The 22062-nt window shown below is 40.6% G+C and overlaps 1 protein-coding gene across 3 annotated transcripts in view; it reads left to right on the top strand.

Annotated features, from left to right (window-relative positions):
* LOC139759823 (neurotrimin-like) overlaps window positions 1-22062 on the top strand; it is an 85215-nt gene that overhangs the window by 61854 nt on the left and 1299 nt on the right. For 2 of the 3 annotated variants that reach the window (XM_071682312.1, XM_071682311.1), the window contains exons 5-9: window positions 1604-1735; window positions 7302-7380; window positions 14705-14832; window positions 18403-18571; window positions 19399-22062. The exon at window positions 19399-22062 is cut by the window's right edge and continues 1299 nt beyond it. In XM_071682312.1, the coding sequence (XP_071538413.1) occupies window positions 1604-1735; window positions 7302-7380; window positions 14705-14832; window positions 18403-18571; window positions 19399-19514 (624 nt within the window). In that variant the 3' untranslated portion in view covers window positions 19515-22062. The remainder of the gene's footprint in view (window positions 1-1603; window positions 1736-7301; window positions 7381-14704; window positions 14833-18402; window positions 18572-19398) is intronic. The other variant, XM_071682313.1, reaches the window with a different exon arrangement.

Below are 22062 nucleotides of genomic sequence, written 5' to 3'. Positions count from 1 at the left end.
AACAAGGTGGAGGAAGTAATGCTTAGGTGGCAAGCTGGTGGAGGATATAAGCTGATGGTAACAATAAGCTGGTGGAGGTTGTAAATTGTCGGGTACAGGAAACTGACTGAAAAAGCAAGCTGGATGAGGTGATTAGTCGATAGAATTAATAAGCTGGTGAAAATGATTGGTTGTATGAGGCAGCATGCTGGTGGGGCTAACAAGTTGGTGTAAGTAATAAGCTGGTGGGAGTAGGAAGGTTGTTATAAAAGTAGTAAACTGGTGGAAAAAAAAAAGCTGTGGAATCAATGAGGTGGTGAAAGCTATAAGCTGTTGGAAGTCATAAACTAGTGGAAGTAATAAGCTTGTGGGAATTAAAAGTCTGGTAGAAGAACTACGCTGGTGGAAGAAATAAATTGGTCGAAGTGGTAAACTGGGGGAAGGAACGTGCTGGTCGTCGTCGAAAGACAGTAGAAGAAATTATCAAGTAGAAGTACTAAGTTGGTGGAAGTAATTAGCTGATGGAAGCTATTCTGCAATACGATTCAACGATTAAAACACAACATAACAAACATCAAAGGCAAAGTCAAAGAGCGGAAGTTTAAAAGACTATTACACAGAGTTTAAGTGGATCATTATTTTTGTGTGTCCACTGCCAGCAGTGAATACAGTGCAAATGACACCAAGAAACAAATTATGGCAGTAAAATTAGAACAAGAAAATAACTGCAGTGGGTGGGTGTGAGGAGCTGGCTTTTTTCATCTTTTCAGGTTAACTGTTATTGATTGGAATCGCAGTACGGTTATCAAGAGATATGATGACTCTGAGAACTACCACAATAATGATGTCAATAGCAGCAAGAGGCGGAAGTTGATACATCAGAAGATAACACACGTAACAAGTTACAACAGTTATAATGATGAATGCATGTCTCTGCCGACTTACAATTTTCCGCAACTTTGGGAGAAAATTGCTCGGAAATGTTGGCACATCATGCTGAAACACAGTGTGCCAGGCCACAGATGGCATAAGATTGTTTTCTTGCAGAAGAATTATAAGTGGTACGATTTGTGAAGATTTCTGTGGAGTGAAGGACTTGAGTATAACATACCTCTGTCTGTATGTTAGTGTCTGGTCTTTTCATAAGGAGAGTATGTTTTTGACATTGAGGTGATTATACGTTTTACATATATATATATATATATATATATATATATATATAGTAAGGTATACTTATGTACTTTATTTTCGGTTATGTTCATTTTTAACTTTAGAGTAAACTGTCAGCGCGGAAAGATTTACGTATTACCAGTAGAGTCGAGTATATATTCTCTGTTTTACTTTCGAGCTTACTCTTGAACAGGAGTAGATTATACGATTTCATTTTAGATCATAGTATGCAGTTCACATAAATCAGATTATAGATTTTGCATCTAGAGTATACTTCATACTTCTAGAAAAGGTTATATACTTTTTACCTCTAGAGAGTAGCATAGTTTTATCCAGTGAACATCAGTCTTGAAACATGAAATTCTTTACTAATTTACATGGAGGTCTGGCAGCCACCAGTGAGCTCCCTGCAGGTACCGTACACTAACGATAACTGTGCATCTCCTCACTACAGGTATCGTGGATCCGACACCGAGACATCCACCTGCTGACGGTGGGTCGCTATACCTACACGTCAGACCAGAGGTTCCGGGCCCTGCACGAGGAAGACTCAGATGACTGGATCCTCAAGATCAACTATGTCCAGGTGAGCAACTCTGCCAGTACTCATACCGGCACCATGACCTGCCAGAGGACTTCCCATGACTCAAAAAAGTACACCTCCGCTGATGTGACGACTTCAACCGACTCATAACTGTGTCTTAAGCTGGAAGAGGGTCTTCACTGGCTCTCATAGCTTCACCTCTGGAAAGCATAGTTCCAGGTGCAGCTGTTACAAACCCCTCGTCGGCTTTTCCAGCTGTATCTTCAATTATCTCCAGATGTTGGAGGACCCCGACCCAAGTGTGGCTGTGTCCCTAACTGGTGAAGGACTTCCACTGGTAATCATAACTGTATCCCCATTAAATTCTGTAGCTGTATTTTCACCTGTATGACCACTTCCACTGGCTGTACCTGTAGAAGTTAGTTTACCACCACTGGACCAACACTTGACCACCACTGGACCACTGTTTTTTTTTTACTTTTATCACAAGAGTGACTATCAGATCTTAGAGTTGTACCATCCGTTGCTAAGTTACAGGTCCGTTATTACCATTATTCTTCTTGATGACTGTAATCTAGAACAATGAGAGTATGTTCCTGGCAGGAAAATATTCCCATAATTGAAGGGAGTTGTAGGGCGCTGATGTAGTGGTCAACCTGCTCTAGTGACATATGTTAGTAGAGAAAAGCAGACAACCCACTCTTGTGAGACTGACTCTATGCGGTGATCTGGTTGGAGGATGAAGAGAGAATGTTTGGAGGATGAAGAGAGAATGAGATTTGTAGGAAGAAGTAGAGGGTTCTTGGAGGAGGGCTTGGATGACTGAGATCAGGTTACACATCCTCTCGCTCTCGGAGTCATTTTCTTCGTCTTCCTCTCTGAGCAGGTGAAGGTAATTCCTCTCTTGGTGCTCGTACTATTCCATTGGTGTCCTACTTCCAGGCTCTAATCATTTGGCCTTTGCTTTACGTGAACATATTGTCTCTGTATCTATCCTACGTCCAGTTGTCTGTCACTGTGTAGTGAAAGTGGGCGGCTGTGTTGAGACATGGGTAGTGGAGTCAGTGGACAGAGCGTAAACTGGAGAATGAACAAGTTCAGTTATCTTTGAGAGTCTCCGTCTCTAGTGGACCAAGGGTAACATATGTTCAGTAATGTGTGTGTGTGTGTGTGTGTGTGTGTGTGTGTGTGTGTGTGTTTCTTTTCTCATTACTTCCAGTTTCTCATGAATGTCGCGTGCTGCTTCTTTTTTGTAAAATCGATACACTCAAACAGACTGCATGTCAGTGTTGTACCTGTGTGTGTGTGTGTGTGTGTGTGTGTGTGTGTGTGTGTGTGTTAGGCTGAGGCAGGGCTGTGGCTGAAGTATGTGCTTGTTATATGAGTGTGGTTAGAGTGAGTGTTCTTGCTTTTATGTGCGTGTGTGAGTGTGTCTATGCGGTTCATGTGAAAGTAAATGAATGTTCATATGTTGTCATGCTCACGGTCTTTGCGTCACGCTACTTATTTCATGTTCATATTATCATTCATGCGTCTGGCAGTGAGGCTTAGTGTACACTAGCGTCAGGCAGGAGTGTACTCTTGCCCCTCTGTGTACCAAGGTCTCCTCACGCTACTACGTGTTTTGTATCTTTCGTTGATCCGGGTGAGTCATAAGCAAGGTCACCTGTTTAGTGTCTGTTTTCAGCGTCTGTAGTTCTTACTTGATTTGTTTATAATCATTACTGATATCATAGTCGTTATTATCATCATATCATAGTCATTTCTATCTTTACCAGGATCAAAATATATGTTTTTATGCTCGATATTCGTTTTCTGCGTTAGTGAGGTTGCGCCAGGAACAGAATTAGAAAGGGCGCATCCGTTTACATCCATTCTGTTACTGTCATGTGTAATGCACCGAGACTGCAGCTCCCTATCCACATCCAGGCCAAACAAACCTTTCCATGGTTTACCTTAGACTCTACACATACGCTAGTTTAGTCCACTGACAGCACGTCGACCCCAGTCCACTATACCGTTCCAATTCATTCTATCCCGTGAACACATTTCACCCTGCTACATGTTCAGGACCCGATCGCTCAAAATCTTTTTCACTCCATCCTTCCTCTCCAATTATTCTACCTTTTCTCCTTGTTCCTCCACTTTTAACACATGTGTCCATTTTGTCAACCTTTCCTCACTCATTCCCCCCATATGTCCAAACTATTTCAACACACCCTCTTCATCTCTCTCAACCACACTCATTTTATTACCATACCTCTCTCTTATCCTCTCATTACTTACCAGATCAAACCCCCTCCCACCACATGTTGTCCTCATATAATCCATTTCAAACACATCCATCCTCCTCCGCACAGCCTTACCTACAACCTATACCTCGCAATCGCATGACATTGTTGTGAATATCTTTCCACACATTCTTCATTACTCCCAAAACCTTCGCCCCCTCCCACACCCAAAGACTCGCTTCTGCCTCCATGGTTCCGTTCGCTGCCACGTCCGCTCCCAGTAGTGGGACGTACTCTGTGTCGGTTAATAAGAGTGATGGACGGCACCACAAGATACAAGATATGAAAATTGGTATATAATAAAAAGAATCTTTCCCATCCTCACCTGACTCTTACGCATGTCAGATCGTAATCTCCTTTCAGATATTATATCTTTGTATACATGGCCCAACCCACCCACATACACATGTATATACATACATGCCCACACACGCACATATACATACCTGTACATTTCAACTTATATTTTTTTTTTTTTGCTTTGTCGCTGTCTCCCGCGTTTGCGAGGTAGCGCAAGGAAACAGACGAAAGAAATGGCCCAACCCACCCCCATACACATGTATATACATACGTCCACGCACGCAAATATACATACCTACACAGCTTTCCATGGTTTACCCCAGACGCTTCACATGCCCTGATTCAATCCACTGACAGCACGTCAACCCCGGTATACCACATCGATCCAATTCACTCTATCCCTTGCCCTCCTTTCAACTTATACATATATATATATATATATATATATATATATACATACACAGACATGTACATATATACACATGTACAGAATTCATACTGTCTGCTCTTATTCATTCCCGTCGCCACCCCGCCACACATGAAATAACAACCCCCTCCCCCCGCATGGGCGCGAGGTAGCGCTAGGAAAAGACGACAAAGGCCACATTGATTCACACTCTTTTTTTTCCGTTTGCTGTGTGAAAACTTGCTCATAATTCTAAAACCTGAGGGAGAATCTTCTTCTGGGTCACCAAAGCTTCACGGAAGATTTCAGATGTAAATAAGTTGTTTAACTCTTTGTTTCGCAGGAAAATAGATTGCATGTTATAAGAAGCTTACTGGAACTGAGGAAGAGTCTGACGCTGGGAAGCTGATTATGAAACAGACAGCAAAGATGAAGGACATTATATTGTTGTTGTTTATAGTTCAAGAATGAGACTACCAAGCGTAAATATCATTTTGGTGTGTGTTCCAGCACTAATGGCTGGCTGGCTGGTTGGTTACTTGAGCATTAGGTTTATCAACTACCAGGGTGGCGTTACCGGACTCCTCCTGCTAAAAGTTACATAACAAATGAAAGGTCACCTTGGACAAGGTTGTATCATTGGACCACAGTCAGTCCTTCCCTGTTACTGACTGTAGCGCAGACGTAAAGTTAAACTTCATCAATACCGTTAACATCTAACTATAACTGCCACCTGAAAAGTCTTTAACACCTTGTTCAGACGATAAAGATAATTGTAGGACCACAAACATTCACTGTAAGGGGCATATTTACCTCAGTGCAGTAGCAAAATTGTTTATTGTATAACTGAGTATACGTGGCTGACTCAACGTGTACTTCGATGGCTACTTACATGATCCACGTGAAGTCTTAACGTTCATTTTTCTTCATTATTGCAGTTAAATTTGTACGACCAACCATTAGAAGGAGTAACGTGGAAAATTGCCATAGCTTTTATCGCTTATGACTCTTGAAGTTCAAGATAAACATTACTGATGGAGAAGTCTGGCTTTTATTAAACCACGGGACGGGATTAATGAACAAAAAGTAATAAAAGACCAGGAACAAACCGTTATTGGGTCGGGAAGAATGGCAGCCAGGCTAGTCTTGTAAGGCTTCCAACTCATAAAGTATAACGGGGCAGGAGGGCTATTATATGGCTGGGTCTCCCCTTACCCCACTACTCTCTCTCTCTCTCTCTCTCTCTCTCTCTCTCTCTCTCTCTCTCTCTCTCTCTCTCTCTCTCTCTCTCTCGTGTGCACGTGGCTCGTCCTTCATCTTGAGCCAGGTGGAGCTGTCACTTGTAGCTGGAGGAGTTATACGTGACTGATCCTTCATCTTGGTACGTGGTTTATCTTCCACCTTCGTGGCCGTCATCTGTTGTTGTGATGGAGGTTCTTGGTGTTTAGTTACTTGATTAGTGTAACTGTTCCATGTCCTTCAGATGTGGGGAAGGATGTGGCCAAGTTGAAGCGTATTGAGACGAATGGTTCTGCAAGAGGAACTATGATTATGAAACGGAACTGCACTAATGACATATTACTACTGTGTCAGGCAGTATTGAGAGTTTAATGACACATATCATCTGATAACGAGAGGAACATTGTTTCAACCGGCTTCTCCTGCCCTTTGTATGATACATTACGACAGCACTGTGCAAGCTTTGACTGGTTCCTTGTACGTTTTTCTCTTAATGATATTGCTTGACATGTGTGTATGGTACTAATAAAGCTACTAAAATAACATGAAATCAAACCACACTATAGATGGTGGAAACAGATCACAAGTATGTTCGTAGTGTTTCGGTAACAGAGATCACTACAGAACTCTAGTCTACTTTGTATTTCGAGCATGTAATGTGTATAATCATGTAATAGAGTTTATGTGTCAGAGTGAATCATATATTTTGCTCTTTGACTGTTTTCATTATGAAGTGATTTACATATGAAAATTCATATACATGGGAATGACAACTTAAATAATCAAAATTATTTTGATGTCTTGATAACAAAAGAAAATTGCTTTAATTATGATTATACAAATTTGTAATTATAAAAAGTGTATTAATTATGTTTATCTCTGTGTATATTCAAAACAAATCTTCTGTACATATCTTGTTGGTTATATCATATTTACTCAAACTTAACTGTAGTTCACTTCTCCAATGAATACTTTCCCGTATCGAGTTAAACCATTCCATCTGTCCAATCTTCATTTTTCATTTTCTGTTGCGGTTCAGCGAATGACTTTAGAATTCCTTCTATCCGTAACGCTTTCTCTCTGGTCCGCAACGCTTTCTCTCTGGTCCGCAACGCTTTCTTTCTGGTCTCTCTTACAATATTTCATCTCAGAGTTCACGTTTCCTCTGACTTATCTCCTCCTGAGACCCACTTCTCTCCACCGGATAGTTTGTTTTCTCCTCATCTCTATCTTTTACCCTATATCTTCTCTATTTTCCAGATGTTCATATATATATATATATATATATATATATATATATATATATATATATATATATATATATACATATATTATCCCAAGTTAATGAATGACTCCATCTTGTCTTCGTCAGACGCGGGACTCGGGCATGTATGAGTGTCAGATATCGACCACACCGCCACTGTCACACTTCATACGTCTCAACGTTGTCAGTAAGTACTTACCTGCAATTTTAGTAACTTGGTACTTACCTGCAATTTTAGTAACTTGGTACTTACCTGTAATGTTAGTAACTTGGTACTTACAGTGAATGTTTCCGGCTTCTTTGAAATTTTCTATCGTGTAAGTGTTAGAGAGAATTTGGAGTGGTTGTTCAGTAGTGTTAGTAGTAGGTGTTCAAAACTGTTGGTAAATAAGTGTTGAGAAGTCCTGGCTTAAGGTGTTCAGCAATGTTGGCAGTGTGTTCAACAGTGATGGTAGCAAGTGTTCAATAATGTTCACATTATATGGTAAGTAGTGTTGGCGGTAAGTGTTCAGCAGCGTCGGCACCAACTGTTCAGCAGTGGTGGTAGTTCCTCCTCCTCCATGATCCCCTCTAACCTTTCCTCAGAGAACACAAACATACCATAGCCAGTCTGTCTTGGAGTCCACACCTCCCACCTGCACCGCCACCAACACTGCTCGCCCTCCCACGCTCTCCTCCACAGAGCCAATAGCCTCGGTGTTGATCCTATAAATCGCTCGAGTCACTCACGCTGGGAATTAAGTCCATCTCTGTGGAGGTTAACGTGGCAGAGAGTAGGGGCAGGAAACTCAGGATCAGATGATACATTCATTACTTTCCAACTCGTCAGTAAGTGTACCTTCTTGTTCTGTCATAATGTAGAGTATGCATTTAAATTCTAGTTACTTAGGTCGTAAATGGAAAACATTTTTAGAAAAGATAGAAGGTTTTGATCAAAGAACTTTTGATAATCTTTATTTAGTCATTCAGTGTCCTCATAGACAGCTGTTAATGTTGTCTTCTGTGATAACGTTTGAGTCCTCTCGTATCTTGTGACCTTAATGTCCACATATTTGCTGCTGTGAAGCTTCTTCCTTATTGTTACTATCATTCTTATAATCGTAATCAATTCCTGGTCATCATGTTCAATCATTATTTCTTCCTGGTGTCTTCCTTTTTACTTTTCTTTTCCTTTTCTTTCTTTCATTCTTACTTTCCTTTTCTTTATTCTTCTTCTCTTCTCCTGAGTCTTATCTTTTCCTTTTTTCCTCTGTTTCTTGTCATCTTAACTTTCAGCCACTCTTCATGTACTTCTGCCCTCTCACCTGTTCCTTATTCCCACTGTAATTCTTCTTTCCTTTTATATTATCCAGTAATGAAGTATTTCAATCATTTCCCATTACTTTATACATATGCGTCATATTCTTGGTTCCTCTCACCTTCCGTCATCATCTTCGTCATGTTCGTGTGAGATTCACCCATCCATCTCCAGTCCTGGCCTGTCTGCACTACTTACCAATGCCTTATCATCCAGCGCATTCGCCCATCGTCTCTCCCAGCGTTCAACCCTCCAGCAATCATCCTTCATTCATATAGCTTGTGCTGGTCCATCTCCCACAAGTGTTGATGGTTTACGTGGAGCTCTCAGGATGCCTGTGTTTTTCTCGGGCTTTTGTGTTTCTCTGTGATGTGTTGCGAGTTTGTCTGTGTTATCTGGTGTTTATGGGTTTATGTATTCTTATCATTTGTCTTGTTATGGGCTCTCTTATGTTTTCCCTTATTTCTGAGTCTTTTGTGTTTTTCTTTCATCATTTCTCTGTGTATATATGCAGCCTTTTATTCATGTCTTCCCCAATACAGTGATACTAAAAAGACTGGCACAGAAGAACGACGGAAAAGCAATGAAAGTGTTATATTTCTGTGAAGGGTAATATCGTTTAGATTCTTGTCTTCAAATATTAGAGATTTCTTTGAAAATTTGAAGAAAAATGATTTTGAAATACATTCTTGTGTAACTACGTAAACAACAATAAAGAGTGTTTATGAGTTTATGTTTATGTTTGTTTGTGTGTGTGTTTGTCATGACCTGGTTATGTACTATGTGGAGTGAGTTCCCCAGTCATGACTACCCAGGCTCTCGATCTTTCCTCACAGTCATAAAATATCTTGGATCTTTCTTCGCGCTCTCTGCATTCCTCGATTCTTCACTTGACTTATTCTATTCATACATCACTCCATCCTTCAGAGGTATTTCCTCATATCTTTTATATTTCATTTCTTGCTTGGTTTTGTGTTTTATCATCTCGATTAAATCTGGCGAGGAGAAAAGTTGAAGTGTTGGCTGGAGGAGTGACTCCTTTGAGAAGATTCTCTGTGATGTTGACGTCGTCCTGCCAACTTCTTCTCCTTAATCAGTCTTAGGAAATTTGTCTTCTTCTCAGAGTAAACAAAGCTCTTCATTTGACTCAAAATAAATCAACTTCAGTGCAAATTGTTCCTTTATGCGAGGAAGAATCCCTAAGACCTTGAATATATATTACTGATTACCTGAAGCGTGAGATGAGAGGTAAGATTTCTGACTGAACAAAATGGAAGAAAAGAAAAATGATTCATGGACGACTGCCGGATCGGCATGCTGTTGTGTAGCCAGAAAACACGTTGGTACCCGCCACAGTTTTCTTTTTTGTGAAGAAAGCTTGGCGGGTCTTGTGCTGCTGGCAAGGTCCTCCTCAACTCTTGTAATTTTGGGGAGGGAGTCTGATAGGGTCTTGTGTGCCTAGCAGGGTAGAATGTTATTGAATATTGATGGTGGTAATATTGTCTCGGTTTTTGCTTTGCTTCATGTGGACTATTCATGTTCTCCTCCTCTGCGCTGATGGAGATGTTTAAGATGAATTATTACTATCGTGTCATGTCAGTACTGCAGTGTCTCCAAGATTTCCGCGGCTGTTTCGTTCCATCTTATGTTTAATGTTTAGAAGCTAAAGTGGTTAACTCATTTATTTGCTGTGTTGAACGAGTGTATGACGAAAAGATGAAGAGTGTATGACGAGAAGATGACGAGTGTGTGAATATCTTTTGTTGCTTACAAATATTAGGATTTTTCATGTTTCATTTTCTCAGTAGTGTACATGTTCACGGTGGCTCTGGAGTTTCTCTGTAGATTATTACGCGAGTGATGTAATCTACATTCCTTATGTTTACACTACCTTCAGTGGGAGTGAGTACATCTCTAAGTTATCTTTTTTTTTTTACTATCACCATCAACTTTATTTCCAGTCTTCCTGGGAGGGTGTACTAGGTATGTACAGAAGGTGTATATAGAATCTGGATATGCTGAGCAAGATGTTGTGTTGGCCCTGCTAGGTCAGTTGCAGACGCCACCAGATTTTCAAGATACCCAAACTTGTGGTACAACATTTGTTCTCATGGCTAGAAGTGTGCCCTCGAGGGTCTGGATAAAGAATCTGCGTGATGAAATTGCAGGGGACCTGTGCAAGCTCAGATTTTTACGTTTCTCTGGGCTTCCCGAAGTCTATAAAACATTTTAGAAAATTGTTTTCTCAGTCCACGTACAATGTTTTGATACTTATTTGAATTAAGTATCTTGAATTTTCGTATACATCTTGGATATATGATAACCTAAAGGAACAAACAACATCAAAATACCTCCAAAACAGTGACTCTTTTGACTGTTTAAAGACTTGGACCCTCGGCTTTAAATTCACAATTTGGTCTTTTATCATATAGATCCTCTTATTAGAAATGGTGTAAACAATGCTCTTTTTGTTTCTATATTTCGTGTTTTTGTTTGGTATCGCTACTTAATTATGTACAAGATACAGTATTCTCCTTATCGAAAAATTTTAGATTTATTAGACCACACATTGTTGACATAAGTCTTTAAGAATACAACTTGTTACACAATATCAGATCCCATAACATGTTAATCCTCTATATATATATATGTATATATCAAGAAAAAGATTTCTGAACACCTGAAGTTTGACCAGGATCTTTATTATCGTTACAAGATATGCTGACTACCTCAGATACAAACATGATTTCATTCTACGAAAACAACGAGAATGATATGAGAACAATAGATTTCTTACATCACTAGTTAGTTCATCCTTGTACGTAACTAATTCTTTACTTTAAACATTACGTGAGTCGTTAATTCATACTCATTACCGACTATTACGTCACTTGTAGTTACTAGATTGAGTGAATGAATTTCCTAGTGTCATTTACCTGGTTGTGAGGTACGTCACAAGCTTCTTGAAAAAGAAAATTTAATCGGATTTCATGGTCATGAAGGACAGCCTCACATGAACCAGTTGTTGTGCTGTGGTGGTTTGTGTTGGGAAGTTGTGCAGCTGACAAGACAGACATCCTCAGAACAATAGCAAACAATGTAATTGAGTAGTTCTGGTGCAGCTGCTTCCTGTCTTCATTTTTGATCGTAGAATGATTGTCAGAGAAAGTGTTGTCTTCTTCTCACCATTGACGTGGTCATTGTGATGTCAGCTGCTGATAGCATTACCTGGCCTCCCCTGTGGACTGACACAAGCTCTCGTGGGATACACACATTCAACTCTGAGCTGCTACTGCGAGTCCAGATTGGAGACTAAAGAGAGACTAGAATGACTCATTTTGTATAGGTGAAGTTGAATACTTCCATGATGATCTTCTCCCGACAATCATCAGTCCAGTGGTATGAAAAGTTTTCGTTTTTGAATAACTGACCCGTTTGTATAGCATGAGATCTGCCTCAGCATCCATCATGGTGACGAGAGACGTAACCCAAGACCATACTGATGTGTAACACTGATTATTTCTCTTCCTCATTCCACTTAAATATGAGAAAACTGCTGGATAACGCTGCTCCTGAATTGATTAGAAAAGTTCACAAGAGTTGCCACTATCCAAGATGGAGTTGTTACCCTCCCTGAGGGAAATGATTTCCCCTACTCTTGTGAACACTGTCAGTCTGAACCTAGGAAACTGACTCTCATATTCCAGTTTTGTGTAGAACTGATCATCATATATCACTTTCCCATCTGAAACAATGTAATTTACGAGATTATCTCTCTGTCTGTCTGTCTGTCTCCCTCTCTCTCTCTATCTATCTTTCTATATATATATATATATATATATATATATATATATATATATATATATATATATATATATATATATATATATATATATATATATATATATATATATATATATATATATATATATATATATATCCCTGGGGATAGGGGACAAAGAATACTTCCCACGTATTCCCTGCGTGTCGTAAAAGGCGACTAAAAGGGGAGGGAGCGGGGGGCTGGAAATCCTCCCCTCTCGTTTTTTTTTTTTTTTTTTTTTTTTTTTCCAAAAGAAGGAACAGAGAATTGGGCCAGGTGAGGGTATTCCCTCAAAGGCCCAGTCCTCTGTTCTTAACGCTACCTCGCTAATGCGGGAAATGGCGAACAGTTTGAAAGAAAGAAAAGATATATATATATATTTCGACATGATTTTCCCCACAGGTCTAAGGCTTGTATACAAGACATACAAGCGTCTCATTCTTGGTCAGATGACAGAATGTTTCCATACGTTGTCTGAGTTCTCTCACACCCTCAACATTCCTCCATAAATCTTTCATCAGTCAGGAACCACATTCTCTTCCGTCCGCATCAACACAAGGCATCTCTGAGGCAGCTGGTGTCTTGAGGAGGATGCCTTTAACTTTGTGTGTCTACCTCTTTACCTGGGATGACTGATATTTGCCACAGTCGTTCTTTGGTTGAATCAAACATCTTGGGCTGATATTGGAGCTTATTTCGTTTATCTCGATGCAAGTTTTTGTCAGATCATTTCTCACGTGGATGAGGGAGATGGTGGCGTCAAGCCTTACACGGAGTCTGATGTACCAACACTCCAGAATCTGAGGCATCTAGGCGCTCCGGTTTGGCCACGTAAGAGTAAGGCACAAATGTATACGTTATCACAATAATCATCAACTTTACAGGTAGCTTTACTGGTGTCACGTCGGGCTTTGATTAGCACTGAGTGGTAGGAAGGTGTGCACTTGGTCTAGGTTTATCATTTTCACGATATATTTTTTGCGCGGTGGATTGGTCGCCTCCCTCCCAGCCCCTCACACACCTGTCCACTCCACACTGGCACATGTGTATACTGCTGACAGTGACAGCTTTCAGCACAAAGGAAAAAAACTGCTTTGATACGGACGCTACTCTGTCTGGCTGAATAGGAGGTCATTTCCAACCGGCCTCTCCGCCTGCCTCTCATCCCACTTGAATTGGCTGGTGGCCTTGTGTGGACGAGCGGCCGCTCGCCTGCTGCCCACCAGGGCGGACCGATGATGAGTCTAGTTGGATGAGAGGACACCCAAGGGTCCTCCTCCCAGCCTTAATCTCATAATGTGATGAGAGGAATTGTCCAGGCAGCAGTCCACTCCGGTGTTTGGCAGTCAACATCAACTCAATCAGAGACAAGAAGTCCTCTAATTTCATTGTTTCTTATGCTGTTTTCCTCATACTTTGTTTGTGACTTGCTCGAAAATGGTTTCATATGTGGAAATTCATTGGAATTTTGTCTCCAACTGATTATTCAAGACGGGGAATTGTTAGAAGTGATTAGTGTTTAGTTTTACCGATGCATCATGTTGTAGCCGTAGGAGACGTCTATCACTGCCAGTTGACAATGTCACTGTATGCAGTGAAATTTGGTGGTAGTAGTGATTGACTGACATATGACTTGTGACCAATGTCGCTGGTCATGAACCTACATTTGATACTGTATTTGATATTGATGGAGTGTCACTTGATGAAGAACAGATGATCATGGCGTGGTGTTGGTGGCTTGCAATAATGGTGATGATAATCAATGACTGAAATGACGTATGTAAGGTCAACCCAACAAGAATAGTAATGACTACAAGAATATGTGGACATACAAGAGAAAGTCTTAACCATAATCATGAAACCATCATTAACTCTACTGATGCTATCATGACAGAAATGGGAAAATGAAATTCCACTTCATGACACAATAAGATTTATGATTAGAATAACACTAATTAAGGGTAATGATCTGTTTCTCGAATAATTAGTTAGACGAATGGCTAGTTCCTTAGCATTATGTTATCTAATCTATGGGTGGGAGATCGAAGATATTCAAGCAATGACTTTTTCCTGTCGTGTATTTCGTTAACGCTCTCTCTCCCTCCCTCCGTTTTTACATATCTCTCTTTTATCTCTATCATTCTTTATCTCCCATCTTGCAAATTCTTATATCTATCTTATTCACTCTCATTTCTTCATGAAATTCATTTAAATCAAATGTTTCAATTTTACCTACTTATCATACATATACGAATTCATGATACTGCATCATAATAAAGCACTCACACACACACACACACACACACACACACACACACACACACACACACACACACACACACACACACACACATGCCAGTGCCAAGTAACCTTGTGTTTGCTGTTCCTCAGAGCCACACACGTACATCCTGGGAGGGCCAGATATGTATATCAACAAGGGATCCACCATCAACCTCACGTGCGTCGTGGAGTTCAGCCCTGAGCCGCCTGACTTTATATATTGGAATCACAACAACAAGGTAAAGTCATCATCACTTCCTACACTGATTCTGAACGAGTATTGTCGTCTCTTTGATCACTTCGGATATGCTCTTCTCATAAGCATGTTGAGCGCCACTTCATGTTGACGAACCTTGAGGGAAAAGATGTTGCCACCTTTACTCTCCTGTGGACGGTGTGTAACATTCATATTCAGTTATAATATCCTGAAACATTTTTCTTATTCTTAGCATTTTGCGCTATATGTAATCCTTCAATTTTTTTGGTGGATGGTGTTAGATGCGCCAATGTAGAGATTTGCTGAATATTTCATATATGTATTCTTTTTTTTCTACTTTCGAATGTAAGGTTCATTGAATATCATTTCCATTTCGCTGTCAGAATGACTGATAATGTAGGGTAACCCTGCCTGGGGAAGATAACCTGTGATATTCACAGAGTCTGACGCACAACTTTTTTGAACCCAAATTTCGTCAACTTTTTGTTTACAAATGAAAGTTTTCTTGTTTGTTTATTTGGTCTTTTGACGAGTTACAGCTGGAGGTTACTGAAATAGAATTCATCCAACTTTCCTCCTGAGGACAGACTCACTGGTCACCTCTATAGTCTCCAGTGACTCACTCGACTCCTGGTTATAATCTCAGTATTTCAGACATCATGATTATGGATTCTCGTTCTCCTCTGACGCACAGAAGATCATCCTCCAATCTTCCAAAGACAAAATTATGATAATTGATAATTTACATACGAAAAACGTCTTTGTTTCAGTTGCATCGATACAAGACTATAAGCCCGGCAGATAGTATGTGTTGATGTTATTGATGAAGGCCATGACGCATGATATGAAGAGCTCCGGAACAAATCAGAAATTCTATAGATGAATTACTCTGCACATACATCCAGTGTAGTACACTTGAAGAGCTCCAGTCCATTGATGAGAACAATTAGGATTTGTATTTGTTACCGAAATTTCGAATGTATCTGCATCAAATATATATCACGTATAAATCTTTTCTCATAGACAACAGACCTAACTTCTAGCTGAAGAATACCATAGAAAGCATCATATTTTCCTTATCGTAGGCCCATCAAGCCTATGTACTTTTATCTGCGTAGGTCTGCGTGTATTACTCGGAATCAAGACCTCTGGTGACACAGGAGAGCATATGCTGTACGTATGAACCTCAGAACGTGAACGTTACCGTTTTTGCCACTGCACCTCAGTAGCCTTTCTGAAAATGACTTTAGATGTGTGTATGACTCTCTGAAGACTCAGTCGCAACTGTTTATTGCATAGATTGATGTAATGTATAAATATTTCTCTCCCTCATCATAGATTTTATGTTTAATTTACTCCAGTTTGATATCGTAAATGGAGAACTACTTTTGTCTGAAGTTCTTGTTTAATGACATGTTGTACGACATTTCTGGAAGTGTCTTTAAGTTTATATTAGTCAGACACTCGTAAGCACTTATGAATATAACATGATATGTTGATCGTACCAAATATTATCCCTCACTGGAAGAATGCCCTATCTCTTCTCGAGATCCATTGTGAGAATTATTTCAAGAAAATTCGTAAATTTTTCTTTTCGTGTTTGCGAAACCAACAAAATGTTGAGGCAATGTTGAGATGAACGTGCAACCCGCCAGGGGAATGCAACTAGATTAGTTATTTTTCTCTCTGTACCACTTCCTCTGACGTCTTGATAGCAGCCACACCTCCAGGAGAATTCTATGAACCTGGAGAAGAAAAATTTGCCTGCACAAAATACGAAAGTCTTGGTTAAGAGGAAGGAAGGGAAAGTCGAGGTCAAAATCTTTTTTATTTTTTCGTCATATATTAGTGGATTAAGTCTGTGGTTCTTTTTCAACAAACACGTAAGGGCTAGTTTTCATTCTCATTTCGTTGAATAGAGTGCGAATCCCAAAAGCTATTCATAAGGCTTATTTTTCTCTAAAAGTAGATAAAGTAGATGTGTTATATAAAGTATAAGTATTGAACGTTGAGAGCTAGGTCACAGTACATGCTTGATTTACATCTCAGAAGGAAATACGTCTATCTTCGTCGTGCATCAGACACTTTGCTGAAGTGATCTGTGTATCAGTACCAATAAAGTTTGCTGAAAGTACCACAGAAACAGTTTGTACTATATAGATCACCATCAGTTAGATATGGACCTAAACACTATTTGATAGATCGATATTGAAAAGGCTGATATATAAAAGAAACTGTATATCTAAACAGATGGAGATGCGTGTGGACTGACAGACGACAAAATATATGTAGAGAAGAACCACACAACTTCTAAGGAAATTTCCGAGAATTTTTCTTGTGAGAGACGAAATTGTCCTTCCCGCCTAAACTACCTGGGTGTGTCCATTGTATGTTGTGTATTCAGGAAGGATTTGGAATTGAAGAGCAAGACGCTCGCCAGTGTTGTATGAGGAATATAAACTGTATTTTTTATTTTTTTTTGAAGAGAAGAAGGAGCACGACACAGGCGGCAGCGACACACCAGTAGTGTTGAGGAGGTTGTTACATGGAGCAGGGGGTCATACAGTCCCAGGCAGGTTTTTAACATGGACTCTTGGGTTGTGTAGAACTGGAGAGGTCTTATAACACGGAGGAGTGGCTCCTGTAGTGCCAGAGAGGTGTTTAGCTGAGAGTGGGCCCTTCAGTGCCGAGGAGGTGTTTAGTGGAAGGTGGGGTCGCACAGTTCCTGAGAGGTATTCAACCTGGGTGAAAGACTTACATGAATTTAAGGGATGTATTTAGCATAGGCCAGTGAGGTTGTACAGTGCCATAGAAGTTTGTAAAAAGAGGCAGTCGGGCTGTATGACAGTGCCAGGGAAGTTCATAACATGAAACGGTGGGTAATTGTGCAGCCAGGGAGATCTGGGCCGGTTCATGACATGAGACAAAAGGCTGAGCAGTGCTGGGGGTTAACATGGGGCTGTGAGTCTAGTCATCCCTTGTGTGAGCTGATGGTAAGGTATGCGTTCAAAGAAAAGGGAATACTCAGAGGAAACCATCTGAAGATCAGTTATACCTAAACAACAAAATACCCACATGATTGTGCACCCAACTGGGAGCCTTAATTTCATGAACTGAGACACTCCAGTCAATGACTCAGCGGAGAGATACATGATAATTCTTGAAACCTGATGTTGTGCGTCATCGGAACTAAGCAAGATTGCTTATATACAAGATAGTAAAAAAAAAATAACTGACATCTTGTTACCAGATGTTTCCACTTCAACTCTTCGAAACCTAGTATCGCTGACCACTGTACAGCAAAGTTTTTTTTTTTCATAAAAATTAATCATGTTTATGTACGTCTTTCCTCTCGTTTGCCTCCTTTTTTGTTTCTCACTCTTATCCCTACCAACCAGTCCCTCCATCTCCATCGCCAGCACAGCACTATGCCTTGCCTGACCATTACTACCGTCCCTGCACCGTAACTCTGTAACATCTAACTCTTATAGTCTATCGAACCATCAAAGGAGGTCATGGTCTTTAAGGATCGATCATGGGTGGCTACCAGTTGCCGCTAACACTTCCCTCTCTCTGTCTCTCTATCTTCCAGATCATCAGCTATGACTCCACTCGAGGAGGGGTGACTGTCATCATCGAAAAGGGGGACCTGACCACCAGTTCGCTGCTCATCCAGAAGGCGCAGCCGTCTGACTCAGGCCGTTACGACTGCAATCCCTCCAACTCATCCCCTGCTAACGTGACTGTGCACGTCCTTAATGGTGGGCGTCTTGGTGTAGTGAATGTTTGGGCTAGTGATGATGGTGTTGGAGTAACGTTAGTAGTGTTGGGCAACCACAGTGAGTGTTCAGGTAACCTACTGGCTGGGCTGGGGTATAGAAAAAGCCTGTCTCAGGCTCATCAGGTACTTTGTTTACCTCATTTAAGAAGTAGCCTAAACCTGGTCGGGTTAGGGTTCTTTACATCATTAGTAGGTCAGGTTCCAGGCAGTCTTTCGGCGTGATATTTAATGAAAACTTTCCGACACGATTTTGAGGTAGCTATTACTTTCATTTTCATCTCAGATGTCCCCAAGGGATTAGATTAGGGCACAAAGTTAAATTTCTGGCTTGAAGACAACCCTCTGGCTCTCAGGTATGGAGATACACTATTTACTCATATGTTTGGAGGTAGCCTCCTCCCCATAGGGTATAGTGGTAACTATATGTCGTGGTTTCAGGATATTTCTTTAGATCTTTGGTGAACTTGAGTTTGGGGTCTGCTTACAGGTTCGTGAGTATGGATATAAGCCACCTCGTAGGTCTGTAGCCACTACTGTGGCCTTTAAATTTCGGGGGACCTTTTTGGGTTTTGGATTAAAGGGTATATAAGATTAATTTCTTATGACTGGCGTGTGGGCTGTTGCTTTCAGCCCACAGTACTAGAAGTTACGCCAGTTATGTTAACCTTTGTAACTATTTGTGACTAAACAGACAGCAAGGTTTGGCAGGTCGTGAGATCATCCTGCTGAATGAACTGTTGAAGAAATGTTTTACTTGCGAACCATCGATGAACTTTTGTATTAGTGTACTTTACCCCTTGGTTTCAGGAGAACACCCGGCAGCTATGCAACACGGGGGACAAGGTACCTACACTTCCTCCTCCCTCAGGAACATCCTCACCCTCCTGGCTGTTCTTGCCGGGGTACACATCCTTCTGCAGTAGCGCCCCAGCATCGGCGACACACAGCCTGACCTGCCTGCATGACGCTGTAGACGTGTCTCCTGGACGGGCTTATGGTTCATGAGAATCAAACAACTGAACAGTGATTTTTTTTCCGGTCATTGTTTCTTGAAACTCAGACAATTTCTGTTTAGTGATGGTTCCCCGATCTTTATGACTCTGTATTTTCAAGAAATACTCTTACTGTTGTGAGAAAACTTTCATTTGAAAGCATCGAGATTTGCTTGATACTTATGACGAATGAGAGGTCAGTAAATAGGATAGTTGACCCCCAAACGGAAGGAAATAAGGATGGTAACAAGGAAGAAGAGTTTTGCGCCTCTGCACATCTCAGACATTATCATTAGTTGTAAATAAACGACTATCCAGGCATTGAACATACAAAATATCACTGCAGAAGTGTATTAACGGCACCACAGAGCTTACGTAGGTGGGAAGGAACAGAGGATGAGCAGTGCACGACATGCTGATAAGAAGAATTAATCCAAATTTCCCATCATTGGAGAGATCATTAATTCCATAGTTTTTGAAAAATCTGTTTTCAGAAAGTGACAGTATGAGTGAAGTTCCCTGTATGATCGCCCGGGATTGTCTTTCTTTATCATTTACCGATTCTTTGAGGCTTAGGACACTTGAGTGGAAGAATCTCTCTGTCATTATTCACAAAATAAGTAAGATGAGCACATGCTGTTACCGCAGTCGAGACATATATTGTCTGTATATTCCGAGGATATGGAAGACTCCATGTTTTGTCAGACAATAGACAACAACATTTTCGCTGCTTAACAGCTAAAGTCTCAGTGACTCCTTTTTAGGAGATATTGTAAGACTAGAAATAAAGAAATATAATTCTTCGTTTTCGACTGAGGGAAAGTCATCCTTCCATTCGCTATGTCTATCGGAATAGATCTCCCAAGCTACAAACAATCTTATCTTTCTGATCAAGTAAGTCTTGCCCAGATATTTGTATGACGATATAAAGAAAGGATTTCATTTTCTGGATGCACATCTTACTGAAGTAAATAATCGTTCAATCCTAAGCTCGTGTTTCATTCTTACACAGAACAGTAATCAGTTGCCAGGTGTTGCGGGCCTTGTTGTTCAGAAGACCAGACCAGTAATACTTCGTCCTTGAATAAAGAAATGGTGTTACAGAAACGCATGAAAGTGTGGATGAAACTGATATCAAAAGCTTTAGAGACATAAAGTAAGAGAGCAGAGTCTGCCGCAGGACACTGGACATCTCCTCCCTTGCCCAGCTTGCTGGAATATGGCTGAGGACTCAAGTTCTTCAGAATGAATTCCTGCAAAATGCTGTTGCTTCCATGCACTCCATCCGCCTCTGGCAGATATGATACGTAGACGGGCATATGAAGATACCGATTAGGTAGGTACCTGTCCTTGTCAGTGGTTCTGTCATCTGTGTGCATTACCACTGTGCTGTACACCACCAACGTAACGGGAAAATGATCTCTCTCAACACGAGGTATATCGTATATCTAGAAATTCTAAAACCCCGCGCCGTCGACTTGACTCTAATGACTTATGATCTCTCAGCTTCACAATCAACTAATTCCCTAATTTTCGTATTTCATATTTTTTAGAATGAGTCAACAATCACCAAACATGCAATGAATCCTTTCCATAAAACAATTATCAAATTAAGTGACGATCACGTCAACCAATACCATGAATCTGGATAAACTTGTATATATATACGAAATATATAAAGGCGCAAGTGGGCATTGAAGAAAAGTCCTTATCACCAATATTTGTGTTTCAGACGAGAGATCTAAGATGATTCAGGGAAGTGTTCAGTGTGTAGACTAGACGGAGTAATGACTACTTCCGTCCAGTTGAGGCACGAAATCACCTTCTCAGTCTCTGCTTACACTGTCTAGTAACAAATGTGTTCGTGGTCTGTCGCTACCATCCTCATTCTTTCCGTTTTGGAGGATCACCTATCCCAGTCCACGACCTCAAATATGGTATAGAGTCTCCAACAGTCGCAGGCTAGCAACACATGAAAGTGCTCCAGATATGAGAGGCATCAGAATGAAATTTTAATCGTAAAACTTTAAAGAAAGAGTTGAGAAAATGGTATTAAGTGACTCATACTCATACTGGGGTCCAACAATGGAACCAGTCTTATACTGCTAGCGTTGGTGACAGCTGCTCAGTGTGTGTGTGGCATACTCTGTATCGTAAGATAAAGGAATATGGTTCTCTGAGACGCTAAGAGTGCTGATGGCTGAGTCACTACAGGACGACCGTGAGGTACATTAAGCAACATATTTTCATCATGGTGACTAATGTGTCTGAGTAATTCCTTCCAGGTAAGAGGAACAGCAGATCCCTGTAATCATACTACACTAGTCCTGGAGGAGGTCGAGCCAACACGAGGAACTAAGAATTATTTTTCTCTTCTTCTTGGGAAGCGCGGAATAATGGTGTTCGAACCGTCTCGGTATAAGATAATTTGTGTTTACTTCTCTGAAACATCGGTTCCGTTGCTGCGGGTTTGGTTGTG

Source organism: Panulirus ornatus, chromosome 34 (assembly GCF_036320965.1).
Source record: "Panulirus ornatus isolate Po-2019 chromosome 34, ASM3632096v1, whole genome shotgun sequence".
NCBI classification, from domain to species: Eukaryota; Metazoa; Arthropoda; class Malacostraca; order Decapoda; family Palinuridae; genus Panulirus; species Panulirus ornatus.
This window is presented reverse-complemented; position numbering and strand designations above follow the sequence as displayed.